Here is a 24,810-nt window from a genome sequence, read left to right as displayed (position 1 = left end):
TGTTGCATGGGCTTGTTGTGACCCAGCTGCAGGACCTGGCAATCTGCCTTGTGGAACCTCATGCCATTGGCCTCGGCCCATCGATCCAGCCTGTCCAGATTCCTCTGAAGAGCCTTTCTACCCTCAAGCAGATCAACACGCCTACCTAAGTTGGTGTCATCTGCAAACTTGCTGAGTCCAGTTACTGAGGGCTACTGATAAATGATGGAAAGTGGCTTAGTGAGCACTTTCGACAGCTCCCTCAGTACCCTTGGGTGGATCTCATCCAGCCCTGTAGACTTGTGTCTGAGCAGTGTAATAGGTCACTAGGTCACTGACAATTTTCCCATGGAGTATGGGGTCTTCGTTCCATTCCCTATCCCTGTCCTCCTGCTCAGGGGGCTGGGGACCCAAAGGACAAATGGTCTTACTGTTAAAAGACAGGCAAAGAAAGAAAGCATTCAGTCTTTTCCTCACCCTCGGTCGCTGTATTTCCCCCTGTGTCCAATATAGGATGGAGGTTCCCCTTAGTCCTCCTTTTGTTGTGACCATATTTATAGTGACATTTTTTTAACTGTCTTTTATGACAGTTGCTAGATGAAGTTCAAGTTGGGCTTCGACCTTTCTTGTTTTCTCCCTGAAAAAGAAGGCTCATGTCCTGATGAAATTAAGAAGTGTTTGGTAGTTTCACTTTGACTTGCACAGAGCTAATCCCATTGTCCAGGCATTTCATGTTGCTGAACTTGCAGAAGCAAAATATGAATGTGGAAAGAAAATAACTGAAATATTTATTGGGACCTGAGATTCTGAATAAAGCTATTAGTTGTTAGCCTTTTAACTCTGGTTCTTTAAAACTGTCATAGATTTAAGTTGCAGTGTTTTATGCAGTGTTTTTATTTGTATTCTTTCAGTCTTATTTTTAAAACTTTTTTTTTTTTTTTTTAAATGTCTTAAGATGAAATTGGCCCTCCTGGTGTGAAGGTGGACATCAGTGATCTTTTGATCCATATCCAGATTTCTCCCCCAGGAGGATCTGAGTGTGAAGTCATGAGGGACAATTATGACTTGTCTTACCGAATTCTGTACTGGAAGAATTCATCAAATAATGAGGTATGAACTAGTTAAGTACTTAAAATAGTATGTAACATTTGTTATGACTTAAATATCAAGTTTGAGTTCTCCTCAAGAAACTTGTTTTCAAAAGAGGCATGTATATAGTGTATCCATCATACAATCAGTTTGGTGTGTGGGTTTTTTTCTGAAAGATGCTTTTAAAAAACTGGTTGAGACAACTTTTATTACGAAGTAGTTGAGATTTTAATCTTTTTCCATTGATGTGGCTATATGTAACAATTTGCAGAGTTGCACTGAGTTTTGAACAATCTCCCAAATGGCTGCTAAATAGAAGCTGTAGGGTTCTTGTGATGCCATCTTTCTCACAGTATGACTCTTCCCACTGTCTTAATTAATGGAGTTTCTGTCCACTCAAACTTTATTTCTGTGCTTGCAGTTTTATAGCTATATGTATCATAAAACAATGAACTCTTGCATACTTTTAGCTCATGTTTTAATGGATCTTTCCATATTCTCTAAATGCTTCTTAGAGTAAAAAAAATTACAGTAATGGATAAATGTCTTCTCTTCTTCCACACATTTACAACATATTGTAAAAGGAAGAAGTTTCGTTTTGCACTCAGCTTTAAATTGTATGATTTCAGTATGGTAAAAGCAGTTGTTTCTTGCTGTCGAGTGTTTTGTGAGTGTGCTTGTTTAGGAGAGAGCTGCATGGTTTCTGTTATTTAATCCACGTACAGAACAATGGCAAGTTTTTACAGAATTACTCTTGAAAGAGAGGCAGAAATTCTAATTTAATTAAGTGACTCTTGTACTATTCATGTGCATCTTATTCTTCCAATTTTTCTTTTTCAGGAGGAAATCAAAGTGAAAGAAATCAAACAGACAATAGGGACAATCTCTGATCTAGCACCTGCGAGTTGGTACTGTGTCAAAGTACAAGCATTCACAGAAATTTACAACAAAAGCAGCCATTACAGCAAAGAGGAATGCATCAAAACACCTGAAGGTAGGAAGAGCTTGGGAATTCTTACACTTCTGGTAATACAATTGTTGACCTTTCATAGGCCTTTGGGTGCCTCTCTAGTTTAAAAATATTTGCAGCACTAGTTTAAAAACATTGTTCAATGACTTAAAGGCTTCAAAGAGTTAGCACCTAGTTGGGCAGAGGTCCACATCAACAGTCTGTCACTTTGCTGCCCTGTGTTCTCTCCTATAACTAAACTAATAAACTACTTCTGTTCTCACTTGATCAAAACCACATTCTGGCTGTTCCACAATACCACTTGGGTTAGAAATTATCTCAGGTTAATAATGGTAATGATTGTGAACTCAACTTAGTTCTGCACAACAATTTTTTTAATAGGCAAGCTTTAATTTCCAGTACTTTTAAGATATTTTCATAGGGTGCCAGGAATCACTAAATGCTGTGTTTTCAAGAATATTTTGTTCCTGAAATTGCCTTAATTCTTCTGTGAATTAATTAATCTTTTTAAAATACTGTGCTAAAGCCTGAGAACAAATCATACTCATTATAGCTGGAAGATCACCTTTGTGCAAAATGAGTAGAAGGATTACACTCAGAACATAAAAGCAAGTTACCTGTTGAATTTATTTTGGCCAGTTGTCTTCTGTTAACAAGCTGTAACACTAGAAAAACTACTGAATATCCAAACTGACTTAAAACTAAGAAAATATAATAATAGTAATGCTACTTTCTCACATCTTAAACTCTTAGGATTCATTTACATTGTAGTCCATGCCACTTTGTCTTTATAAAGCCTAAAAAGACACAAATGTTACTTTTTTACCTTCTTAAGATAAATTCTTTAATCCATTTTACTAGTTAGAGGGCTATGGGGAGGACTAATAACTATTAAAATGAGCTTATTTAAGACCGAGCAGCACATTCGAGACTCCACCTGGCAAGACACAGTCGTAGCGGTCACGCCCCGTATGTCCCACACATTCTTTTACCACTGTGTGTATCTTCTATTATTTGATCATTCATACTAACTGGAAATAGAGATAAAAAGACCTGATTGTTTTATCTTGATTATTTGTAATGTGTCTTCTGGCATGTATTTTAGTGTATTCAAACTCCCTTCAGTTTATTTGAGATAGTGCCAGAGAGTATGTTGCAAAGCAGAAGAGCGGAGGAGAGGAGGAAGCTTGCAAGACTCTTAAACTTAAGCACTGAATAGCTTGTGACCATACAGATTAAAGTTCCTTTGGCTACAGTATTTTAGTATCAAAAGCTGGATTCTGCCATGTAGAATCCTTCTACCACAAGGTCATAACCTTAAGTCCTGGAACTGAGCTTAGCCTGTTAGAAGGTTTATCACAGTTCCTGGGTTAATACAGGAGTGCAGAAGTCCAACTCAACAGGACTGCTTTCAATCTGTTCCTCCCTTGGTCTGTGTTGATACCGGGGATTGACCCAATCCAGGTGCAGGACCTTGTACTTGTCCACATTGAACTTCATGAGGTCCATTTTATGTGGGCCAGCTCTTCGAGCCTGTTAGAGTGCCTCCAGATGGCTTCCCTTCCCTCCAGCTAATCAACTGCACCAGTTACTTGGCATCATCAAGTTTGAACACTGAAGTGAAAATTCCTCTCATCTTTCTGTACTGAGAAAGTAAAATCTTTTGCTGAGCTGCTGTCTGCCAGTGTAGAAAGTAACTGGAATAGCCTTAGTATTGATTCCTTCTTACACAAGCATCTGAAAGGAATGGATGCTTACCGGAAAATCCTTTTCCTCTCTACTGGCTGTGTTGTCTGAAGCTTGCAATTGGAGTTCCTTTCCTGTCCAAGAAACAGTTGGATGCTCTTGGGCTCCTGAAGACCCTGCAAGTCTAAGCACTCTAATGATTTCCTGGCTAACTAACCACAGGCCAACTTCACTGTAGTAATTGCCCACTCTTATTCCATAGCCCATGGGCATTCTTACCCCGGTGTCTCTGCCTTTGACAGGAGAGAGCTCAGTTACATACTAAGTTTCTTGGGGTTGGATCCTGTACACAAAAGCAATAGTGCAATAGCTTTACATGCATCGAGTGCTTCTGGTAGCGGTCAGTTTGCAGCCTTCTTGTCCCGCTGTCAAATAGCCACACATAGAATCACAGAATGATTAAGGTTGGAAAAGACCTCTGAGATCACCAAGTCCAGCCATCAGCCTAACACTGCCATGACTGCTAAACCATGTCCTGAAGTACCACATACACATTTTTGAACGCCTCCAGGGACAGTGACTCCATCACCTCCCTGGGCAGCCTGTTCCAATGTCTCACTGTTCTTTCAGTAAAGAAATTCTTCCTCATAAGCAATCTAAACCTCTCCTGGCACCACTTGAGTCTGTTTCCTCTTGTCCTGTCACTGATTACTTGGGAGAAGAGACCAACCCCCACCTTGCTTCAGCCTCCTTTGAGGCTGTTGTAGAAGGTGATAAGGTCTCCCCTGAGCCACCTTTTCTCCAGGCTGAACAGCCCCAGTTCCCTCAGACATTCCTCATCAGACACGTTCCCCAGACCCCTCACTAGCCGCCTTGCCCTTCTCTGGACCCGCTCCAGCAGCTCAATGTCCCTCTTATACTGTGGTGCCAAATGTAACTGGGAATAACTGGGTCTTGGTTCTGATCTGCAGATGCCTGTGTTCTTACACTGAATACCTATTTTGTGCTGTGTTTTTAATAAAATTATCTAAGATATTGGAATGGCATAATTTTTGTAATGATCATCGTGGCTGGGGGTAGTACTGTAGAAATATGCAATTTTATGATAAATTCTGTAGCAGATATGGAGATGAATCTGTTCTTTAAGTTTTGTAGTTTATGAATACCTGGACTGAATGTTTTTAAATCACTTTTTTTAGGTAAAGTTTTACCTCTGATTATTTTAGCGACATTTGCAATTGCCCTGTTTGCTGTCTTTCTTGTGGCTGCACCACTTGGTTTTGTCCTGTACCATGCCTACAATAAAATCAAATATGTGTTCTTTCCATCCTGCCAGCCTCCTTTGAACATAGAGGTAAGATAAGATATTTTTCTCCTTCATTAAGCAGATGCATGTTTAGAAAAATTGTCAGAAAATGTTACAGAAGTGTTTGTCTGTTATCCTGTGGTCTTATGGGTATGCCAAGATAATTGCATAGGTTTTAAGAAAGGGTAGGAATTCCTATGGGGAAAAAATGGGTAGCATCAGTTTCTGTTCTGAATTCTGCAATTAAGAAATATTTTAGCTTTTATGGGTTTTCTTCTCTCTGTGCAAAAGTGTGGCAAACAGTCCTTCATTCCAGAGAGTGCATGTCTGCTGGAAGTGATAATGTGCTTTTGCCCTGCTATGTGAGACCAGAAACATCTTCCCATTGTATTATCTTAAAAGCATGTTCTAGCCTTTTTGCCATCCTTTAAAACTTCAGAGAATAGACTGAAAGCATGTAGACTAGACAGCAGTGCAATGCTGAGAGCTGTGTAAGGCTTGGTGTCCCACTGTAGCAGCTTGCTTTCTCTTTCTCCTTTCAAACTGTTTTATAACTGATAATGATCTGTGGACTTTGCAAACATGCCTATTATTCCTATACTACCACATGATCTTCAAAAGGATTCTGAACTAGGATTTTCCTTTAGTTCTTGTTTGGCTTTGTAAGGCTATAATCAATTAAATACTGCATTATATAGGAGGTTGTTTTGCCAATGACCAGGCCCAACAAAAATGATAGCACCAGCAGGGAGATGAACCAATATGCAGACTGTATTGTAGACAGAAATGTTACTTTATGAATGACCGCCGGGGGTACAAACAGGTCAACAAGCTCATACATGATCGACACCACCCCCAACGATCCCACAAACAACATGACTCAACCCACAACAGGTGGTACAGTGAACCAGGGGTTCCCATAGTTGGCATGGGAAACAGCCAGACCAGCAAGTGAAACGCATAAGAGAAAGGTGCCCACATGGCGATTCTAAACCGATCGACCCGCATTCACAAAGGTCTAAACAGACCAGGGCCCAGCTCCAGGGAGAGTCAGGAGGTCTGCCCTGAACCAGGAAGCTCTGGGGAGTGCCCTCCACAGACAGACACTCCTGACTCCCTGCAAGTGGTCCCAGCTTTTATCCCCAAGCAGACACCTGACCTTTGTCAACTCAGTGCGGGACCCCTGGGGCTCATTTCCCTTCTGGCTCTCCCTGCAGGGCCGGCCGCACCCTGGGGGGAAGCTATAAGGCAAACTCACCCCCTCTGTATGAAGGGCTGTGGGAATCACCCATATGTCAACCTTAATTCGGGGGCTCAGGGTTCAAACCCCAGCATTTCAGAGGTTGACAACTACGAGCATAGCAAAATGGTTAAGATTAATGTTAGAGTCATTATTTAGCATCTGATTATATGAGTGCAACTGAACTTCATCCTAACTTTGAGTTTGTGAACTTGGGGAAACAAATGGCATATTATAGGCACTAAATGTCCTGATGCTACTGAATACCATAAATCAGATTTGTACAGCTGTGGTGTTAAGTGGGTCATTATTTAGGTATTATGTCTGAACGTTCATCACTTTCTTTTCCACTTTTGCAGGGGTTTGGACAGCAGTTCTTCAGCAGTCCTTATCTGTCAGCTGCAGAAGAAGCAATAGAAGATTGTTCAGTGATTGAGCCCATCATCACAGAAGTAGTAAATCAAATTGATTTTAAAGACTACAAACATTCTAAACAGAGCAGTCGAGATTCAGGAAATTATTCTAACGACGACGATACTTCGGGGACCAAAGCATCAGAAGAAACACTAGAAAAGGAAACAGTATAACTTCTAAGAAAACAAAATTCATATATGGAACTAGCAGTGTAATAAACACTTAAAACTTTTTTATTATAAAAGGCACAGCGTAAGGAAGACAGCGTGACTTTGGGAGCTTTGCTTCAGATTTTCAAATATGCACTTTGTTAGTGGAAAGTTACGTACCCTCTGCTGCAAGCTGACTGATGTTGAGACATGGTGGGCTCCTCGTACCTTACACCACTCTGACTGACTTTCCATCACCTGTTAAAGAGAATACCATGCGCTTAAAGAGGAGCAGATCTGTACAATTTATATACTTGAACCTGATAACCTCACCAAGAGCCTACTCTGTTCCATAGGAAGAGTTTCTCACTATCATAGAGGTCTGTTTTGAATGCCAGTCATACTGTGACAGAAACCTTAAATTCCAGTACTGAACCCTACAGTGTTTACACAGGCAGAAGAAAATGCAGGTTTGTGCTGCACTTAGGATAAGCAACAACAAGTTTCCAAGCAAGGTTTACACTGCAAGTAATTACAGAGTACTGCTGCTTTGAATGACAGGTCATGTTAAGAGGCCTATTCTTGAGTGGTCCTCCCCTGCCCCGTGGCTGCGTAACCAGGAGTATAAAATACTTCTAATGGAATTTTATTTAGAAATGCAAATCTCTTTCAACAAGGAGGAAACTTAGGTCTGTCATTGGAAGGACTCCTGTTGGAATTAGAAAATGCTTTTTAACAAATGTTGAGGATGCTTCTTACTCAAAGCTTTTTCAGCTTAGTCTCATTTTGCCAACAGTACTTTCTTTGTACAATATTTTCTTTGTACAAATTATAAGGATTTGCTGCAATAATGTTTCCATTTACTTCATAAGGAGAAAGTGGTATGCAATTTTTTTGAAGTAGCTTATTTTTTATGAAGAATTTGATTTAGGGTAAACTAGTTTTGAGCTTCATGTGGGCTCTTTATTTTAAAGAGTTGGTGTTTGTACATTATTTTTTTTAATTTTGAAGATGTGACCTAATTTTGTATATTTTACTTCCCTGTGTCCATTGAAGAAGGTAATAAATTTTGCACATTTACTTCTTTATCCCTTTCTTGGTTCCGTATCTTTTTGATGTAGTGACACTGAAGCTACACCATGGATACTTAGGAAGTTCGCATGAGTCTTCAGTTAGTGTCCTGCCTAGAAAACCTTGTGTGAAGAGTATCATATATAAACTTAACAAGGGCTTATATTGGGAGTGTTGCATGATTTAGACAAAGCAGAAGGAAAGTGCTAATTCATTTTCTGAATCATGTCTTAAAATGAGAATGCTGAACGTGAGCATTCCGCTCGTTTTCTTCAGTAAATAGCTTCTCTCTTGGAATTTTTGCAAAATACTGGAACGTAAGACAGTTTGAAGTTGTCTGTGTGGTTTCTGCAGCATAATCCAAGTTTGCTGTAAGGATGCAACATGTTTATGCAGCTGTTCCTCTCCATAATTTACGCTGTAGCTGGCCTCCCTTGATGCTGTTTCTCCTGGATGACTTCAATTTCAGTCTGTTTTTTTTCATTTGTGACCTACTTCTACAGTAGAGTTTGGGGACATATTTTCATTTTGAGGATTTTCAGAAGTGAAGCTGCTCCAAACACATTTACTGAAGTAAGGTGTGGTGGGGTTTAGGTTCTTTTGGTTTTTCCCTTGCTCATCTAGGCAAAATTTTTCATCTGATACTTCCACAACTAACTGTAGGCTGTTATTTTGATAACTGTTTTCTGTGACACAAGATTTTGTTTGCCTCCTGGAGTTTCAGCACTCTGGAAGAAAGCTATTTAATGTGAAGGATTTCACTGTCAGGTTTCAAATGATGGCAAAACAGCCTACCCTGAGTGCTTCTGAAACTGGCATGCAATCCATGTTTTCCTTCCCAAGGTAGAACCAAATGTGTGGTAGTGGATATTTGTGTCCTTGAAGTTGGGTTATAAGGTAGGATGCAGAAAATCTTGTATCGGTTCTTCTCAGTGTTGCCAGAGGAAGCAAAACCACAGCTGTTTAGATGGAAATACTCATTCTGTTTACACAATATCAGATACTTAAACGGGGAAATTAAGTTCCTAAATACCTCAGACAATCTCATTCTGATACGTTTCTGATATATCCAGAAGTAGTAGAAAAATAATTGGGCAGAACTTTCACAGTTCATGTTCTAAGAGTAGTTTATTACAGAAAAAGGAACTTTGTTTAAATGTCTCTTTTTCAAGTGCCAAAGTCTTTCTAAAGAATAAGACCCTTTTAAGTGTTTTTCTCTTTCCTTGTTCAAAATATTTCTAACAATAGAAGACTTTTATTATGTGGTATGGAGGAAGTCTGAGGAGGAACTATATTTGACTCTCTCAACTGAAATTTTTCAGTGGGATGAGATACAGCCCCATTAATAATGGAATACTTTCAGTTGGACAATATAGAGTTGGTTTGTCAGTATTGATGGCAAAAATCACAAGCAACTTAAGCCAATGTTTTTGAAAGTAGAAGCACGTAACTAACGCTGATATTGTGGAAAAGCTGTAATACAATCGGCTTTAAGACTCGGTGTGGGGAAGGGCGATGAAGCAGAAGTTTCTTCTCACAGGATTGTTAGTTGGAAGGAAACATCTGGCAATGATTTTGTCAGCTGGGTCATGCATGCTGTGATTTTCCCATTACTTCTGTTTTTGGAATGGATTTTGTTATTAGGATTGTTTTCATATGTATAATTACAGAATCCTACGCTTCATGTTGAATTGGTAAGAATGTACAGATAAAAACAGTCAGCAGAGAACATCTTGAGTGGTAAATCTCCATGGGATACTGGTTCATTTTCGCAAGGGTGCTTTACTAAATAGTTATGCAGTGCCATTAGCACTCGACTGTAGTTCATACCAAGGTATTTTGGGACATTTGAAAGTCTTCCGTACTGCTGTTTGACATTTGGACTTTAAAAAAAAAATAGGAAGATGCATGACAGTAGGATTGTTTCACTTTCCTAGGTATTTCAATGCCTTTTGGGTAGGAGGGAGCAGGGGAATTGCTGTAGATGGCTACGCACTGTTCTTCCTGTCAGAACAAGTTTTTTTTTTTTTTTAATATGTGCCAGTGATGCTTTTCAGTCAAGATGAAACTCGTAGGTACAGTAGTGCCTGGTAATGGAGCGTTTGATGTAAATGAAGAAAAGTCAGTCAGTCTTGGGGCATATGTGCCTTTTTTAGAGATTAATGACTTTAATGATTGACTTCTACTCAGCACTGGTGAGGCCACACCTGAAGTGCTGTGTCCAGTTCTGGGCTACCCAGTACAAGAGAGACATGGATGCACTGGAGAGAGCCCAGTGAAGGGCCATGAAGATAATAAAGGGACAGGAGCATCTCTCCTATGAGGAAGGGCTGAGAGAGCTGGGACTGTCCAGCCTGGAGAGAGGGGGCTCAAGGGGATCCTACCAATGCACACAGATACCTGAAGGGAGAGTGAAGAAGACCACAGCCAGGCTCTTCTCTGTGCTGCACAGTGACAAAACCAGAGGCAATGGATCCATCTGAGCATCAGGAAACACATTTTCACTGTGTGTGTGACCAAGCACTGTCTCAGGTTGCCCAGAGAGGTTGTGGAGTCTCCATCCTTGGATGTAATTCAAAAACCATCTGAACAAAGAGCTGTGCAGCCAGCTCCAGGTGGCCCTGCTTGGGCAGGTGGGTTGGACTGGATATCCTCCAGAGGTGCCTTCCAATCTCAGCCCTTCTGTGTTTCTCTTTTTGGGCAATATTGGACAACATTTAAGAAGTGATCTAAACTACTTCTTGTTCTGTTGGTTTGGGGAGGGTTTTGGTTTGTTGTGTGTTTTGTTCATTTGTTGGCTTTTTTTTTTTTTTTTTTTTTTTCCCCAGGTGTTCTGTCAAGGTCCCATTAAAAGTATAATTGCAGCAAGCTTCAAACCATGAGGTAGCTGGTAAGCAGCCACATGAAAATTCATCTCAGTGCTGAGCAGTTGAGCTAGAGGAATACGAGATTTGTCATAGTCCTGACAATCACAGTTTGTTAGGGTTGCAGGTCAGCCTGGAAAAGTTCTGACTGATAGGTTTTGGCACTACAAGATGTATTGTTTGGTAAACTTTTAAGGAAAAACATACTCTTGTTGCAGGCTGATAGTCATCAGAATGAAATTAAGTTCCTATGATACTTAACTTGCATTTCTTAACTGTCTACCTGTCCCTCCCCCAAATTTCTCTATCCATAGCACCTGACTAAAAGAAGTGCAGTGACACTCTTTCAGAATCCCAAGGGGTTAGAGGTGCCACTTCTTGACAAACAGCTTATTTGCCATTGCTGTCTGTGACATAATCTTAAATTTCAAAGATTTAGGGGATTATCACAGTCTGAGTTCTGAGTCTTTTAAGTAGATTTCTAGACATGGAAGCAAGATTGCCTGCAAATTTTCTAGCAAGAGATCTTTTTCTAGACCATCAACCCTTTATTTACTCCAGATGTTTGGATTACAGAACTGGGGACATGTGCAGTATGTAATAAATGCAGGGCAAAGCCATGGAAACCTAGTTGGTCTTTGTAGAACTGCTTCTTGATGTTGTCTCTGCATCTGATGCTGCAGTTAGCTGTCAAATGAATTTCACACAGATCTCGGTGAGGAAGGCTTTCCAATTATATTAGCATAATGGTGGTCATGGTAAATTCTTGTTTTCATCACAGATGGTATTTCCTAGGTATCTAATATCCCATTTAAAAACCAACATGATACTGTGGGTGGTCAGGACAAATTATTTTATTTATATTCTTGGAAAATATTTTGACTAACTTTACACTAGCAGAATTTGTGTTCTCAAAGTATCTTGATTTCACAACAGAACACAAAAGATCTTGAAATCACTGACAAGCAATTGTTTTCTTGCACAGGAAACAACTGTAATACAGGAAACCCTGATTTTAATATAGAGAAGTACAGACTATGGGAATTCAGTGATGTTGAATTGATGTACCAAAATGATCATCTAAGCGTCCATCAGAAAATGCAAAATTAACAGCAATTATCGGAAGCTACCATGATATAAGGAACACATGATGTAGTAATCTGACAGGGAATGGCATAGGATCAGGGAAACTTCTGCTCGTGTACCAATGTTTTGTCATGGAGACACCAAACTTGAAAAACCCTGTACTTTCAAGTAGTTTTCTTTTTTGTACAGTTTCTGGCATCTCAGAAATAATCTTGTAATGGGTACTAGATCCAATTCTGTTGCCTTGCTGATGCCTTTTGCCTAAGACAGCAAAAGCAAAGCAGATTCCAAAAGAAAATGCTGTCAGTGGCAGCTTTGCTTAGCTTCCAGTAACCGTATTCCCTTTCCTTCATTAAGTGTAATTACTTACCCTACCAGGCATTGTTTTCCAATCAGATGAAAAGTGGGGGTTTTTCCTGGCATACCTTTCCAGAAGCAATGTTGGTACCTAATGTTTTGAGCTCCCTCTGCTGGCCCAGTAGCAGCAGATTAAAAATCCTCACCCAAGAGTTAAGATGAGTCAAGGACAGGGGCAATATTCAAATAGCCTTGTAGAAATACGTTCTTCTTTTTATCAGATTCTTGAAACAATCTCTTAAAAGGAGAATAATTTCATACTTAAACATCCAAACTATTTAGCTAGTGATGTTCTGCCATGATGACTTTATCCTTGCCCGTAATCCATATTAATATTTGTAACTGACAGGCTGTGTAGTAACGCTAAGCTGTTAATTTAAAGTATGCCAGAGTACTGTTCTTTTTAAAAAATAAAAATAAATAAAAAAATTCTCTCCTCTATTTCCAAATGAGATTCAAGGTCAGTGTTTAAATGTTTAATGTTGTTTAAAAACACTTTTTAGCTAATGACTTCTGAAAGAAACCTGTACTTTACGTATAGCAATTATCTCTGTGCTCTGCACATAAGTGCCATAAGCATTAACAACAAAAAGGTTATTATTATTCTGTAATACCAAATAGAGAGAGGGCCACAGCTGTTTGTCAGTTATTTGAACATCATGTGGCTGCTTAGGCATGTGTTGTTGCCGGCTTGCATAGGTGCTCATATTAAAGGAACCTCCAACATGATTTCTTTTAGGATATCCACTGGCAACTCTGGTATTAACTCATCTTTAAATAAATGTCCTGAATCCAGTCATTGTAGCACAGAATCCTTGAATCTTGCACATTTAAATTTAGGTTAGGCTGAATATATATCTGTACCTATATTACTTGATACTTATAAACGCTCTCAGCCATTTTGTTTTAGCATTGTTGTTTCCTTGGGTTTGGGGGTGGTGTGGTGGTCTCTGATTAGCATTTCTACATAAAAGTTAGGGTACCGTGTTCTAGTGATACAGTAACACTTTGGAAAGATTTCCCTGTCCAAAAAGCTTTCAGGTATTTTTTGTTACTGATTTGCAGCATGCCACAAGGTCTATGCCACAGGAAATAAAATGTCAGTATTCATTAACACTATAACAGATTTCATGTGTTTAGTTCACTGTTAGGTTTGCCAGTTTCCGTGGTTTTTTTGCCCTTCTCCTGCTGCTCTGTCCAGGACTCCCTCCTGCCCGGCTGCCAGAGCCCAGCCCAGGACCAGCCGTCTCTGCCTAGGCTGAGGGATGTCACTAGTACTTTTCTGCGTGCAGGTTCAAGCAGTAGTAAACCCTTGCCCACCTGCTTGCTGGCTAGTCCCACCCGCGGTTTGCCAGCAAATGCACATTACTTCCCCACACACTCACTAGGAGCAGGGGAGCCACAGATACGTCATTCCCCCTGCACACAGTCCCCACCAGGCACACAGGCTGTGACCTGCAGTGTTGAGCCACTCAACTCACCTCATGCTCGTTTTTCCCCCCCAGTGGCTGGAGGTTAAAGACCCCCGACTCCAGGAGCTGACACCACATCCCGGGCCTGACTCTAGGAGGAGCTGGCATCAAATCCAGTCTCACACACACAGCTCTCACCGGGAGCTGGCACTTAGTCCTTGCCGTACATGTGCACAAGGGATAGAGAATGAGATTACACAGAGAAATAATTAAGATTTACTAAGAAGCTACAAGAAGATAGGACAGGCTGCAGTGATTAGGCACAGGGCTGACTGAGCCAGACGAGTGTACAGATTTTTATTTTACATAAAACCAGCCCCTTTTACAGCCTCCTCCTTTGTTCCTTCCTGCCTCCCCTTCCCTCTGCACATCCTCTCATGGGTCTGCAGGGCTCTCCTGATTCCTAAACACCTCCCAGCTGGGTGTCTGGGATCCCCCTGGTTCACAGTCTTAATCAGTTGCAAATTCCAGGCTGGGACTTCCCAGTCCTGGGAGGAGTGACTGTAGTTTCTGGAGAGACCCTCTAACAGCATGAGTAATGTGGTTTGGTTTGTCAGGCCTGTGTCTCTATACACGTCATTTCTAGTTTCCCTCTCTTCTCCTTAGTTTCCTAATTGACAAGGTCCCTAATCAGATAACCTTGCTGGAATAGCTCCTGAACTAGATACCCTTAAAGGAGCAGACACTCTCCATCTACATAACCTTACACCGAGAAGATTGTTCATTTCATAATACATGAAAGGTGTATATACTGAGCTCCCAAATGTCCAGACATTTGAGGGAAGTTGTCATATAAGCAATCCTGGGACAGATCTAGTCCTAAGACCCTGTCTGATATCCCAAGGAAGGTGCCTGTTATCATTTTGAGCCAAAGATCTTTTATGGTACATGTAAAATGTATGCATAAAATGGCCAGAAAAAAAAAAAAAAAAATCCTGCTAGGTAAACTAGTTTTGTTTGTACCCTGGTAGAATCTAAGGTGCTACCCTCCAGTCATCTCTGCTGTCAAACCTCTGTGTCCCTGGCCCTGTGTTCTTATGCAGCTCGAGAATTTTTTTTTTAAAAGCCAGAAGGGGGAAAAAGGAGGGGATTTCATACCTCTATATGATGTTTCTTCCTTCCCATGTATGATAAAGATCACAGTGAGCACACAGTTTCTTATCTTTTTGTGTAGAAGTAAAACACACATAAGAACGTTCACAGTTGGAAAGCTGAAAAATCTAAAAGATGTTAGCAGTTTTGTGCCTCTCCCCTGCCAGAATGATGATGCCTCAAAACACTTAAATCTTTCCATGAGCAGCTCAGAAAGATTTTCTTAAATCATCACTTGTGAAAAACTGTGTGTGGCATATGTGCACACACACATATTCTCTTGCACCTGCCTTCCTCTTTTTTCCACTGAAAGTTCTTAGGAGTTAATTCCCTCCTTTGAGTTTACAGGCCCCAGTCCTGCAAATGAAGCCCCAGAAAACATCTGTGGCTTTTTGCCATAGCTCAGTCTGCAGTACTGGGGCCCTGCTCTTTTTTTTTTTTTTTCCCCTTTTTTCTTGCTTAACTTGTGCTGGTATTAAGGTTGTAAATGTATTAAATGGAATACAGTCTAAATTATCCTTCAAATACAAACCTCAATTCGCAGCCCCAATAAGCAGCCTGCAGGTACATGCTGCACTGCCTAGGCTGTTCTTCACCCTGGCTGCATCAGTTGTTCCTGTCCCTCTGCCCTACATGTTTGTAAATGGAGCAGAGTGCAACTCCTCTCAGTTCTTCTGAATTTCTTGACTGAGTCATAGCCCATTTCCTTTCATGCCTTCCTAGCAAACTGCCATATTTTTTGTTAAGGCACTTCTTGACCTCCTAAAAGCTTATTCACTTTGTTGGTATGACTGGTGTTCCCTCATCCCACTCTTCCTCTTCATTCTGGTCCTTCTGCAGGGGTTCTATATACTGCTCTGAAAGTCTGGCTGCCTGTAGACACATTTCTTGTAGTGCCAGGGTCTCCTCTCCTGCAGAGCCACTGCCATAACCTTTACTGCCCTGATGAAGAAGATAGAGCATGTGTTGGTACCAGCCCAGCTTTTCAACTAAAGGCTGAGCATACAAGAAATGGTGGTCACAACTAACAATATCAGTTTAGTGAGATGGTTTAAAATCTCAGTTTAGTGATAGCAATTTAGTTCTAGACTAACTAAAAGCATTACCATGTCTGAACCCACCTTGCCTAGTTCTTTTTCAGGGACCTTATTCAATCTCCTGTTGGAGATCCTTGTAAGTTATATTGCTCAGTCTGAGAGTGACAGATCCAGTTCATATCCACCTTTAGAGAAAGGGGTGTAACAGTCACTATATTCTCGTTACTTCCTGAAAGAGTGGTGATTTGAGGCTTATTTTAGATCTCAGGGACTCTCCTGCTGACTGCTTGCCCGACTAGGAAGCATATGATCATTAATGTGCAACACATGAGCCAGACCCCCCACTCTGGTCTTCGATCATATGCAAGAGATGCAGGGTGGCCCACCACTAGAGGAATGAATAGACCAATGTATCCATTAACGACACATAACACAGCAAAGAAGGGAGCAAGTCAATTCCAGAACCAGGCCATGGAGGAAGGATAGATCCAGGCAATCAGTCCAATCCCAATCATATAGTAACTGCCAGGAGAAAGCCTCAGAATTCCCTTCCTGTCTCAATCATGCCCCACCATTAGTGGGAACTCTGCTTGCTGTGAGGACTCAGGAAATCCTTTTGACAACCGGAAACCCCTCACCCGTAGAACACACACAGTACCTAAACAAACCTCCCAACTCCACTGCAAGACAGAGTCAGCTCTTATAGAAGTGGCTTCTTGCCCCACCTCCAAGTTAATGTGGAAGCTGGGGGTGATCTCCTGATCAGTTCCCACCCAAGGCTGGCCAGACCCTGGGTGAAAACCAATCAGGAGGGTCTTTCTTGCCTGATGGTGGACATTATCCATATGCCAACCCCCCTTCAGGGCTGGGGCTTTAACCCCAGCACTTCAGGGACCTAAGTGCTTTTAACTGCATATTTTAAAATTGGGTACAGTTATCCTAGCATCCAGAATCCCTTTCAGTAAAGCAATTAATTCATGTCTCAGTCTGCAAGCTGCAATGTTATCTTGAAAGTCCTACTCTCTATTTCATTCTCCTCCCACTTCTCAGCTTGCCAGTTGTATAGCTGCCCAACTTGGGAATACACCTCGTGAGACTGAGTGCTTGAGCTCTCTGTGCTTTAGGAGACACACTCCAACCTGCATGCCTGCAGTTAAACCTTGCCAATAGTTCTTCCCCATATCACAGTGGCACATAATGCCACTGTGTTACACAGATGGCAAAGTGGAGCATGATCCTTTCACCCACGCAAAGTAGCATAGCAGTAGTCAACTCAGAGATCTATTTAGCACCCAGATACTGAGTTTAATTCATGGGTTTTCTGAGAGTTTTTCCCTGCCAAACTGGATATTCTGAAAACATTTGCTTTAAAGGACATTTCACAGCTATGGACAACCAAAGACCGAGATCTTTCCTTCAGGAGTCAATAAAAAGTTCAGACTGGCCCCTGCCTGCATTCAGCTGTTCAGATTTGGAAAAGCCAAGATGTGACTTCCCCTCAGGTCTTTTGTCACCAGTGAGGTTAAGTTAGGACAGGAGTGGTCTCTGCAAGCACCCATAGGGCCCACATAGTTTTGGTATGGGATTAAGGCTCTCCATGTGAAAAATTGTCTCTAGCTTTGCTTCCAAATCTTCTGTCAATTTGCAAGATTCTTTGCCTGAATCTTGGTTTGTACCTCGTCACTTGGAAGCTGGAAGGCTTAGACAAATATAATCATGCAATTCTCTTCCTCTTCCTCCAAAAATACTTGCTGAACAGCAAGCAAAAGTCCCCTGGAAGAACCTGTAAAGCAAACCAGCTGACATTCACAGACCGAGGTTCAGTTACATGCCTGTCTGCAGTGTTTGTTCCTCTTCCTTCCAAGTTGCAATTTGGAATCCAGAAAAACTATTTGTTCTGCATGAAGTAAACAGATGTCTTTTGACAACTTCTTTGACTTTTCATTCCCCTTTCTGTTTAGCTCTGTTCAACTATGTGGTGGTTTTTTTGCAAGGCCTATCTAGGCTCTTCCTGTGAAGGACCCAGTTTCTCAGCAGGATTTAAACACAGGCTGTCATTTCATGGCACCCTAAACCAACCTACATTCTGCCTTCACAGGTTCCCCAGAACTTTTGCCCTTTGTCTTGTGCCAGAGCTCAGTAAACCATCAAGGAAAAAAACAAACCAAACCAAACAAAAAACACCCAAAACCAACAGAAGCAAATAGTTTCCTGTCACTTAAGATAAGGATAAAAATGATCAAAATATATAAGGAAAGAGAAGCAATGCAATAGCAGACAGGAGCTATATGGCCTTAGTCATAAGGCTGCTTGAGAAAACACTTTAAGCAGCTTGTTTCCACCTTTTTTATTTGTTATGTTTGACCCCCTGATAGCAGTTATTTCCATTAGATGGGTAGGAGAGATTCAGGTCCTAAAGACAAACCTTGTTAGGCTTTTTTTTTTTCTGCCTTTTTTTTTTTTTTAATAGCTAATTATTTGAGTTCACATTTCAAACAGAACCTATGGTGGTGGCAGCATTTATTCATCTGGTTTGAGTGAATCCGTATACTTTTTTCTGAAGTCTTATGAAATTCAAAGGTCTACTTTTGAGCCTTCTCTTAGTTCAGGCATGCTTTGTAAAAGCTTAAAGACAAGGCTATTTAACCATCCTAGTCTGTGTCCATAGGAAGATGTCCCAGTGGGAAGATGCCTTTGAAGACTTTTGAGGGAGCCAAGACAGGGCCTCGAGGTCTGATGAGGATTTTGTTCATCAAGACCCTGAGTAGTATTGGCAACATCCATTTAAAATTCTGGTAATACATGGGACTCAGAAGGTCATGTCACAAGTCTCCACTTGTGCTTTTCAGTAAGTATTATGGCCTCATTCAGGTACTATAGAGGGATGTTGCTAAGGGTGAGGCAGTCCTGCAGGTTGAGATTTGCAGAAGAGTTGATTTTACAGCTGTTGGACTGGATGAGTTTTGCTTCTCTTCTACCCCAGCCTCAACCCTTCATCTCCCAACTATTTCCTCACTCCCTTGTGCTGGGCCTATTAACTACCTGGTGCCAGGATGCATCTGTTCAACTAACCCTGAGCAGAGTTGTGTCAAAACAGCAAGGCCAGTGGTCTAGACCAGTGCCACGAGCCAGAAAGGGGACACAATCTCCTTTTCATAGCACAACTGTGTGTTCAGCTTGGCTTTTGTTCAGGTAGGAGGCTGGGGATTGTCTCCTGGGCATTTTCATGTGGACAAAGCCTGTACTTGCCCACAGTACAAATATATATGTTAGACAAAAACTTAAAGGACAAAGATGAGTTATTTTACATGCACCTATTTTGGGACACTCCTGTTTTCTAGAGGTTTTTTTGTAAGTTGTTTTCCAGTGCTGCAAGCCTTTCAGAAATAATATTTGATCAGGTAATGTGCCTTAGGGTGTGCTCTTCAAGAAAGGATGACTCACAGAATTAATCTGTTTTAACCTTGAAACTTCCTACACCAAAAATTGTATCTTTCAAACAATTCTGCATCTAAATGTCAGTATTTGAGGAACTTGGTGTTTTCTGTCACTGTAATCTTTTGTTAACACAACTATTTCAAATACCAACAGCTCGCTCAGGCTATCTTAAATTAATGATCAAATTCCTACATCCAGGCATGCCTTGTCTTAGAAACAATGACCTGGTGTTTTGCCAATGACCAGGCCTAACAAAAATGATAGCACCAGCAAGAAGAGAATCCAATACGCAGACTGTATTGTAAACAAAAGCATTATGATATGAATGACCGCCGGGGGTACAAACAGATCAATCAGCTGGTACATGATCGACGCCACCCCCAACAATCCCACAAACGACACAACTCGACCCACAACAGGTGGTACAAACAGTGAGCCGAGGTTGCCCATAGTTGGCATGGGAAACAGCCAGACCAGCCAGTTAAATACATAAGAGAAAGGTGCCCACATGGCGACTCTCACACGATCGGCCTGCGTTCGCAAAGGTCTAAACAGGCCGGGGCCCAGCTCCAGGGAGAGTCAGGAGGTCTGCCCTGAACCAGGAAGCTCTGGGGAGTGCACTCCACAGACAGACACTCCTGACTCCCTGCCAGTGGTCCCAGCTTTTATCCCCAAGCAGACACCTGACCTTTGTCAACTCAGTGCTGGACCCCAGGGGCTCATTTCCCTTGTGGCTCTCCCTGCCGGCCCGGCCACACCCTGGGGGGAAGCTATAAGGCAAACTCACCCCTCTGTATGAAGGGCTGTGGGAATCACCCATATGTCAACCTTAATTCAGGGCTTGGGGTTTAAACCCCAAATGATGACAAGTTAATCTACAGGAGAAATGAGAAGTTTACCTATCCACATAAGCACATCCTTATTTCTGCTGCTTATGTAAGCTGCTCTAAGTAGGCATGCCATCACTAACTGATTATACTTCCTCTCTGTTTCTAGGAGACTTTATTTCATCAGACAGTTACTGTAAATTAATTACTACAACTTTTTTTAATATATATTTAAATACCATAGCATTCATGTCACATACCACAATGGGCTCAAATGTATTTGGCTCTAGGAAGGCCTATTCTGGTTGAAAAATTCACCAGTAAATATCCTAAACAATGCTCTAATTCAGAATGATCAACAGAGGGAGGTGTTTCTTTTTTCCTTCTTGATCTCTTCCTCTTCTCTCCGTTTCACAGGCACAAGCAGTATATCCTGAGCCTCATGAGTACAGCGTGCTGCTCTGCCTGTGAGAGGGGAGAAGACAATCTGCAGAGTTTAGTGGGGTCAGGCTCTCACTGTAATACATTTGTATTAAGTACTAAACAAATAAAAAATATTTCCTACCTTTTGCCTGGCTATTAACTGCTGATACATTCTGTGATTAAAAACACACTTCCCTGTGCTACAAGATCGAAATGCAAAGCGCGACAGCACCGCTTTCCAACTAAAACTCAAAAGCTAGCTAAAGCAGAAAGCAAATGTCTTTACTGGCATGACATAACTTCCTTAACTCTCCTTTTCACTTTATAAACTTACCTCAGAACAGCTCAGAGAAATAAAGTAACATTCTTCCCCTGAGGAGAGGGCTGATCTTTAAAACCTCATGCCATATGACTCAGGCATTTTCTGGTTGTGTAATGCTGTGGGAATCCCCTTCAGTCAGCAGCAAACCCTTCCTCCAGGGCAGCACTGAACTACTGAATTCCCAAACTAGTGTGCATCTCTCTTACTGCTGGAGCTGCTGATTTCAGAAAGATAATGAAGAATATCAGGCTCAGCAAAGAGATGGTGAGAAGTCGGACTCCTCAGGGTGCTGGTCTGGAAAACCTGTGTGCACACGCTTGCCTCATCAGGGGCCTTATTATTATCAAGCAACAAAAGAAGAGAGAATAAGCAGATGTTTATCAGCTTTTTAGTACCACTCCAAATTACCTCTTCCCATGCATTTGTGAGTCGATAAAATACTTGCTCACTGTTTCATACATTCAAAGACAGAGGGTGGTATATACAGGATGTCTGAATGCAACATAATCTTTATCCAAATATAAAGACACCAGCAGCATTATTTTTTAATCTTGTGATTGTGATTTCAATCTTGGTTTTAACTTTTGAACTATTTGATGGTAGCACCTCTGCCTTTGCAGGTTGTGAATATGAGCATGGGATTACGAAGAGCTTAATGTCTTCATCCATTGCTACGCAATGATGTTTCCCAACACAAACCCTTGTGAACAGAGGTGGGCTGCAGAAGGCACAGTCTGTCAGGTGCTGAGGACCAGAACATTTTAGTTATCAAAAGTCCTAGAGGGAGTGGGACTTTAAGAGAACCAAGAGGTCTTGCTGAATCAGAGATGCCCCTTTACACACCCTTTGATCTACCTCTGAAAGGACTCAGTTTGCAGATGAAGGTCCAGGTCATTCTTGATTTCTCCCACAGGTTAGTAGACCTACCAGAGTAAATTTTGCAGAGGGAGGCTTTGTGACTGAACAGGGCAGTACTGTTTTCCTCTAAGATTTTTTTTTCCCCGTTTTAGGCCAGAATCGCACAACTCGATTACATTTCCAGGAAGAAGATTAAAAATCACAACAGCAAACACTATGAGTTGGAAGTAAAGAGGTAAGTGTTTGAAGAGCTAGCTTTTGTTAAAATAAGTCTTTAATTTGTTTAAGGCTTGCTCAAATATAGTTTGAACAGGAGTGGGCTTTCTTGTATGTGTTTAGTTTCCTGTTTTCAGTACATTTATGTTGTTTCTTGTGCATTGCAAGATGTCCTTTGCATGCATCTGTAAGTTCATACTACTTGAAACCTCGGCAAATACCAAAGTAAAATAGAAGAATTCCAGTGCCTGTTAAAAATTTTTGGTCGTGTACAAATTGAGGGGGAGGGGGGATTCTTCTTTTATCTTCTTCCTTATTTTTGGTTTCTTAACTGAGTTAGCCATGGTGCTTTACATGAGATACCTAGAAGAGGGGTAATGGAAGAACACAAGGCAAGTGGTTGATTTCCCTCTTAGACCACTGTGGTCCCAAAATTGTTCACCTACTGATCACTACCTCATGTATGCGTCCCTGAGTCTTACAATGGATACATTTCAGCTCTATCTATGTGCTATTTTTAGAGAAATTCCTTATATTTTGTGGATTCATTCAAGATTCTTTGCTGGAAATTTGGCTTCAAGGAAAATGCTTGCCTTGGTATTGATCTGCTGTCTTCTTATGGGTGAGTTGGTTTCAGTTTTACAAGGGTGAACGCAAGCATCCACATACAATAGCTGGCAAGGCTGCAATTTTAGAGTAGTAGATAATTGGCGTTGGTGAAATACACCCAAAACTACATGCTATGTCAACCTATTGCAGTTACGTGCCACAGTGAATTTTTTTTTTTTTTTTTTCCTACACATAAGACTTCTCAGTGATTTTAAGAGCCTGGAACTCACAGTGACAGACGGAGCGATTTCTCCTCTGAAATATATTTCCTTCTACCTCCACTTGCTACCTTTCACTTTCTCATGTTGATAGCTTTTAGTGAGGGAAAGGGACCAGGAAGAAAAAATAATTTGTCTCTTACTTTATGATTTGACATTAACTTTGCTTTTTGCTCCCTAAGTTCAAAGAAAAGCAAGCAATACACCTAATTATCCCTGAACTCCTACAGGTTCTACAGATTTCCTGGATTTTTTTTTTTTTTTTTATTTTGGAGCTGATTGATAGAATAAGATGTTGCATGGACTCCAGTTCTCTCTGTCTTCATTGTATCACTATTTACTCTCAGTTCTTTCCTCTCTCTCTCTTCAGCTCCCCTTAAGCTACCAATTTTAAAAAGTCATCCTTCATACACTGAGGTGAAAACAACATATTTCATTAACCTTTCTTTGAAAAGCTTGAAAGCACAACCAGTTATTCTGAATCCCCTCCTAACAGCCTGCTAGACTCTAGTTTCTTGGGCTTTAACTGAATAGGAAGCTCAAGGCAAGAGAGAGATTAGCTGGAACAAAACTAAAAGCCTGCAAAGTATTCTGCCTGGCTTCATAAAGGTAAAACAAAAATGATCAGCTATGGAATTTTTCTAATGATTGTAGCAAATACATGTCTTCCACTGTGCAAGGGTAGAGGGAAACCCCTCTCAAAATTCATGTTCAGAGTTCTTTTTAATATACCTAAGTTATCAAAAACTCATTAGTGAATCAAAATCTCATTAGTCCATGACTGTCACAAACCTTAACATGCCTTCTGGACATGTCATTTTGCTATTTAAGTTTTGTAGTTAGAAATTGCCAGTGGCTTTCCCAGATACCACCTTGGCTACCTGCTACCTGTAACGATGATCCACAAGTCATGCCAACAATGACAACCAAAACTCCTCCACTGGCTTCAGACATCATTACTAAAGGATCTGTGTCTCAGCGCAGGCCTGGCTCTGGGGAAACCCCAAAAGGAAGACCGTGGAACAGCGGGTTTCAGGTTTCGGTAGGATGGCGCTGCCCGCCTGAGCTGAGTCACTCTTCCCAGAAGGGTTCAGAAAGAGGTCAGACACACTGGGGATCAGTCTCTAACTGAATGACTTTAATCTCTACCATCCCCATCTTATTTTGACATTCAAACAACCAAACAGTCAGCTTGACAGCATTTGCTTTCTTTTCTTTCCTCCTTTGTTTATACTCCTTTCCCGCTTTTATAATTTGTGTCAGTGTTCAAAGGCTTTGATCTACATTCCGTTGTTCTATTACTGTTCCTCCCTGCAAAAGGATGACCTTTGCCTTCAACAGTTGCAAAAGGTAAGAGGAGGCCATATAAGGCTAAGAGAAAGGGCAGAATCTCTCTTTTGACTGAGGAGGAACTGAACTACAGCAAAATGAAGTGATTCATCCAAGCTTACTTGGAAATCAAACCTGCCCAGCCCTTACCTAGTGCTCTGAATGTAAGATACTCTTGCTGTACTTGCCTGCTGTCCTTTTGTGGGAAATCTGATCACAGTGGTGTTAACTTTGCTCAGGGAGCTGTCAGGCAGCCAAACATCACTTTTATTAATATTAATTGAAGACGTTTTAAGTGCTGTAACTCTCTGATTTGGTCTCCTCTGCTGGCAGCCCTGCTGGTCACAGTTCTGCTGACCATGCACTTGCGTACTAGTAAAGCATGTATTTCTCTCCAAAGCATTTAAAAGAGAGTATTTTGACTTTGTTCAATGCATAGGAACTTCTCCACTTTACGGTAGTTTTAACTGAAGTAATGTCAGGCCTCATAAAACAAGTTCCTGCCTAGTGAATAATTCCAAAACAATTGTTCTACATAAAGAGTAATCATTTGGGAGGAACGCTGACCCCCCGGCATCACCTCCAGATTTTTTAATCACGTTACTGTGTAATCAATAGCACCGGTTCAAAGTGTGTGGTTAAGCTTAACCACGGGTTGGTGTTGGGCTAGAGGCAGCCGGAGAAAGTCGAGGAACTTTAACCACTTAATGGCGAGATTTTCTCACATCAACCGCATGCCACCAAGGTACGGCGCGACC

At 41.2% G+C, this 24,810-nt stretch overlaps 1 protein-coding gene across 1 annotated transcript in view; it reads left to right on the top strand.

Moving 5' to 3' along the window:
• Positions 1 to 24,797, top strand: part of IFNAR1 (interferon (alpha, beta and omega) receptor 1) — a gene marked incomplete at both ends in the record, with an annotated part of 32,087 nt that extends 7,290 nt beyond the window's left edge. Inside the window, 6 exons of the mRNA XM_008949651.1 lie at positions 935 to 1,089; positions 1,909 to 2,062; positions 4,924 to 5,078; positions 6,630 to 6,851; positions 21,833 to 21,915; positions 24,723 to 24,797. Of these exons, the coding sequence (XP_008947899.1) occupies positions 935 to 1,089; positions 1,909 to 2,062; positions 4,924 to 5,078; positions 6,630 to 6,851; positions 21,833 to 21,915; positions 24,723 to 24,797 (844 nt within the window). The remainder of the gene's footprint in view (positions 1 to 934; positions 1,090 to 1,908; positions 2,063 to 4,923; positions 5,079 to 6,629; positions 6,852 to 21,832; positions 21,916 to 24,722) is intronic.
• Between the last annotated feature and the right edge of the window lie 13 nt (positions 24,798 to 24,810).

This window comes from Merops nubicus, unplaced genomic scaffold, assembly GCF_000691845.1.
Source record: "Merops nubicus isolate BGI_N331 unplaced genomic scaffold, ASM69184v1 scaffold36841, whole genome shotgun sequence".
NCBI classification, from domain to species: domain Eukaryota; kingdom Metazoa; phylum Chordata; class Aves; order Coraciiformes; family Meropidae; genus Merops; species Merops nubicus.
Note: the sequence above shows the minus strand (reverse complement) of the source record. Positions and strands in the feature narration are given on the sequence as shown.